General features: G+C 53.2%; 1 protein-coding gene across 1 annotated transcript in view; it reads left to right on the top strand.

Annotated features, from left to right (window-relative positions):
* Window positions 1–4,095, top strand: part of TNMD (tenomodulin) — a 13,862-nt gene that overhangs the window by 4,143 nt on the left and 5,624 nt on the right. Inside the window, exons 4-7 of the mRNA XM_005423306.2 lie at window positions 403–504; window positions 2,203–2,356; window positions 3,560–3,732; window positions 4,023–4,089. Of these exons, the coding sequence (XP_005423363.1) occupies window positions 403–504; window positions 2,203–2,356; window positions 3,560–3,732; window positions 4,023–4,089 (496 nt within the window). The remainder of the gene's footprint in view (window positions 1–402; window positions 505–2,202; window positions 2,357–3,559; window positions 3,733–4,022; window positions 4,090–4,095) is intronic.

Below are 4,095 nucleotides of genomic sequence, written 5' to 3'. Positions count from 1 at the left end.
TGTGCAGTGACATATGGCAAAATTTTGAGCTAATAACCTAGCAGGAACTGGGGGCTGAATGTTCATATAACCATAACGGTCAGATGCTATTCTGCATATTTTTATTTATTATAATGAGAGCTCATGATAGTTATCAGGAGAAGAGGAGCAGAGTAAAATTTTACGACTACTTGCCTTAAAATATTTGTAAAAAGCCCAGTTCTCCCAAACCATAAGATGCAATATCCCTGATGAGAACCTGTTAGTACATCTTAGCACCGCTGCTGAACGGAACTGGCACAAAAATAGCAACAGGAGAAATATGACTAAACCTTCCTCCTCCAGCTGTACCCTGCCTCCAGTGGGTTATTCATCCTCCTCTCTGCCCTGACTGCTTTTTGGGTGTTTGCTTTGATCCTGTAGGGAATAACCGGCATCTTCTTTGTGGGACTTCAAAAATGTTTCATCAAAAGTCAGACCAAAGTCTTGCCTGAGACGACAGAGGCCAAGATCCCTGAGCTTGAGGTAGGTGAATAGAGCGGGGCTCCCCTCTGCCCAGTGGAACCCACTGCTCTCCCTGGCACTGGGGCTGCCATTCCTGCCACCTTCCCAGAGATGTGCAATAAAGAAATAATGAGTTGTGATCGCTTCATAAACTGATCTTATTTCAGAGGATTGCTTATGAAAACAAGTGAAAAGAGACGGGATTAGAAAGCAACAGACAAAAGCCTCTCAGCACAATACCAGAGATCAAGAACAATAATCCTGTTGTAGTCAAAAGGTCGTAAGGCAGCTCAGGATTAGCAGGCACCAAAAAGTCAATCAAATTGTTTTCTCCAAGATTTGAGCCTCATGTTTTCAAACAGAATGAGGCAGAAATAAGGGATTTAAAAGAGCAGCCATGTTTAAGAAATGCAAATTGAGAAAATTCTTGGCATGCAGACCTGAGAGGTGGGAAGCACCAGGCTGGGGCCATTTCCTTGTCCTGCATGGACCTCTGTGCCACTGATGTGCCTGATTGCTTCCTGCACCCGTTTAACTGCCCTGCATGCTGCTGCAAGGAGCCTTGCATGCTGCATGGAAAAGAGTGTGGGCTCCATGATCGACCCCCTCCCTGACAGTGTGACCTGCAGTGACAGCTCAGTCCCGTGACAGCAGTGCTCCTTTGTCCCTGTCCCTGTCCCCAGGCCCTGGTGGTGGCACAGCCCTCCTGCCTCCCCATTTGCAGATTGAATCCCCCCAGGGAAGCTGCTGCTGATAAAACGCCAGCAGGACACGTGTTTGAAATGAAGCGTGGGCAGAAACATTTCCCTGAATCATGACCCAAATTCCCAGACACCGATTCTTTGATTATGCCCTAAGAAGCTCATAGATCTTTCCAGCTACCGTCGTAAAAGGGATATAACTTCCCAGGCTTTAGCAGAACATTGCCCCGGGTAGGGAGCTGAGATGTAAAACCCAGTGAGATAAATGCAGATTTAAGCTCCAGTCATGTCTTCTTGGAGCCTGCACGCTGCCAGGTCCTGCAGGCAGCACCTCCCTGACCCCGCAGTTTCCACCAGAGACTCCAAAAATGACCCAGACTGGGTCAGGTTGTGTTGGCTCCTTCCTGTGACTTCCCAAAGCCGTAAGGAAAAACTCTATAAAAGAGATATACAGCTCTAGATGTCTTCTGGAGAGAAAAACGCTTTTTGCCAGCTTGCTCTGTGGGCTACCACCACCGACACAGACAACGCTGCCTTGGCAAGGAGCTCAGCGCAGACCCATCCCATAATCTTTATATATCTCCCTCCCTAAGTGCCTGCCAAAACACACCATGGACTAATGCAACGGCAGAGACATGCGGTATAAATTACAGAACACAGCCGTGCAAAGAATTTCTGTGAGGAGTAAATTAAAGTGTTCGATCAAAAAATCAGCAGCAGAAGGAGAGAGGAATTAAATCCTAGGAGCAAAGTAGAGCAGAGGTGGTTTTATCTTGTGTTTTAAACGACTAAGGGGGCTCCAGAAGGTTCTTCCAGATAGTGGGGACTGGGCTGGAAAAGGGTCTTGGGTGATGAACTAAGAGAGAGGAGGGCAGGGTGGTGAGGGCTGTTGGGGTGTTGTGTGTGCATCCCATGAGCACCACGAGCCAAGGCAGGTGAGTCCAGCTGCTCTCTGGGAGGGCAGAGGTGGGAACAGGGGGTCTCACCACACCAGGATAATGTCTTGCTCTTCTTCCAGGGACAGGAAATCACCACCACCTACTTTGAGCAGTCTGTGGTCTGGGTGCCTGGGGAAAAGCCCATTCAGAACAAGGAGTTCCTGAGGAGCTCCAAAATTTTTGACATCTGCAAAAATGTGACCATCTTCTGGATCCACCCCACGCCAATAGCAGGTACAAGGAGCCATCTCCTCCCCAAGGGGCTCATGAGCCCTCTCACTGGGAGCAGCCCTGTCACACACCTGTGGCCTCTGCCGTGTCCCCCTCTGTGCCATGCTGGGAACCCACTTTCACAGCCTCGTGTACCTCTCAGGCATGAACACCGTGTTGCCCATGAGCACAGGAGATCCTGGCCAATGTAATAGCAGGGGCTGAAGATTCTCTCTACAAAGCACTTGTTTCTGCCAGCTCCCCGCCGCCCTGCACTTTGCAGAGTGGCCACCCTCCTCATAACAAGGGGGAAAAAAAATAATCCCTTGTACCTGCAAAGAAAGCAGCGCTGCTGGAAACTGGGACGCCTAAATCCTTGTCACCACATGAACATCAGAGTGTGAGCAGACATCTGCATCTAAATCACACGGCGGGGTTGCCACCTCCAGCTGCTCACTACACAGCCCTCGCAGAGGTTGTGGCCTCTGAGATGTGCTGCTGTAATTACCTGCTCTCTCTAACCCACTTCCAGCCGAATGAGGCAGTTTAAAAATCCCTGCTGAGCAAACTCCCTCTGCTCTGCAGCCCCGGAGGCACATGGCATCCTCTCAGGTACTGGCCAGCTCACCTGTGCTCTGCAGGGCAGGTGGGCACCAGAGCTCCCTGGTGCAGAGGGAGGCTGGTGTCCCCGACTGCTGTCCCCTTTCTGCTTCCTTGTCCCTGCTCTTAGACCCACCTGCAGCAGTGTCCTGGCTCAGTGGGTCCAGCTGGGCCACCAAGGTGCATCCAAAGCCTTTGCCAGGACAGCGGTGCCCCAAGGCTTGTCCGGCACCTTCCCTAGCAAAGGGAATTATCGCTGCTGTGGTTCTTTCCTAAGCTAAGAGAACTGAAACTGGGCATAATCTGCCCCAAATCAGGTTGCTTTGATGAGGCTCTACAAACCCACCCCCCAGCAGCAGAGCCCAGCAGGAGGATGTGCTTCTGCACACCCACAGCCCCACGCAGGAGATGCCAGCAACACCCAAGGGCATGGGGATGGAACGGGCCATTGTCTCCCTCAGCCCTGCCCCAGGCTGGGTGAGGGCAGGAGGCAATGGAGCACTGGCTTGCAGTGGTGGGCTTTTCGTGTACCCTGGCACCAAATTCTGGTAGTGACATTCATTCTTGCTGCTGCATTTGTCCCCTGCTCCCTGGTTATTGACAGCAACATTTGGACTCTCCCTGTAGCTCCTGAGCTGGCCAACCTTGAAGGGGCAGAAGAAGAAGAGCCTGAGCTGCAGATGGACAGCCAGAGTTGGCTGGACGAGGGGAACGAACACGAGCTGGAGGAGGACACACGGGCGGGGCCCAAGCGTCGGGCACGGCAGCTCACCGAGGAGGAGCTGCCTGTCAACGACTACGTGAGTGAGAGAATTCCACCCTGGGCTGCCCTGCCCTACGTGAGTGAGGGACCCACCCTGGGCTGCCCTGCCTGAGTGAGGGACTCACCCTGGGCTGCCCTGCCCACCGTGTGCCTCAGCTTGTGCTCCTTGGGATGATGATGCCCTGTGAATGCCCTGGGGGTGTCTCCATGGCCCCGGGGAGCTCTGCTCCTCCCCTGGGGTGCCCAGAGTGCCCTCCCAGGCTGTCCTGTCCCGCTCCCGGGTGCCTCAGCCACGCAGCCCCCTCTGACTGCGTCTCTTGCCGGCAGTCGGAGAACGGGCTGGAGTTCCACCCTCTGTGGGATGAGCGAGGCTACTGCTGCGCCCAGTGCCGCCGTGCCC

This window comes from Geospiza fortis, unplaced genomic scaffold, assembly GCF_000277835.1.
Source record: "Geospiza fortis unplaced genomic scaffold, GeoFor_1.0 scaffold29, whole genome shotgun sequence".
NCBI classification, from domain to species: Eukaryota; Metazoa; Chordata; class Aves; order Passeriformes; family Thraupidae; genus Geospiza; species Geospiza fortis.
This window is presented reverse-complemented; position numbering and strand designations above follow the sequence as displayed.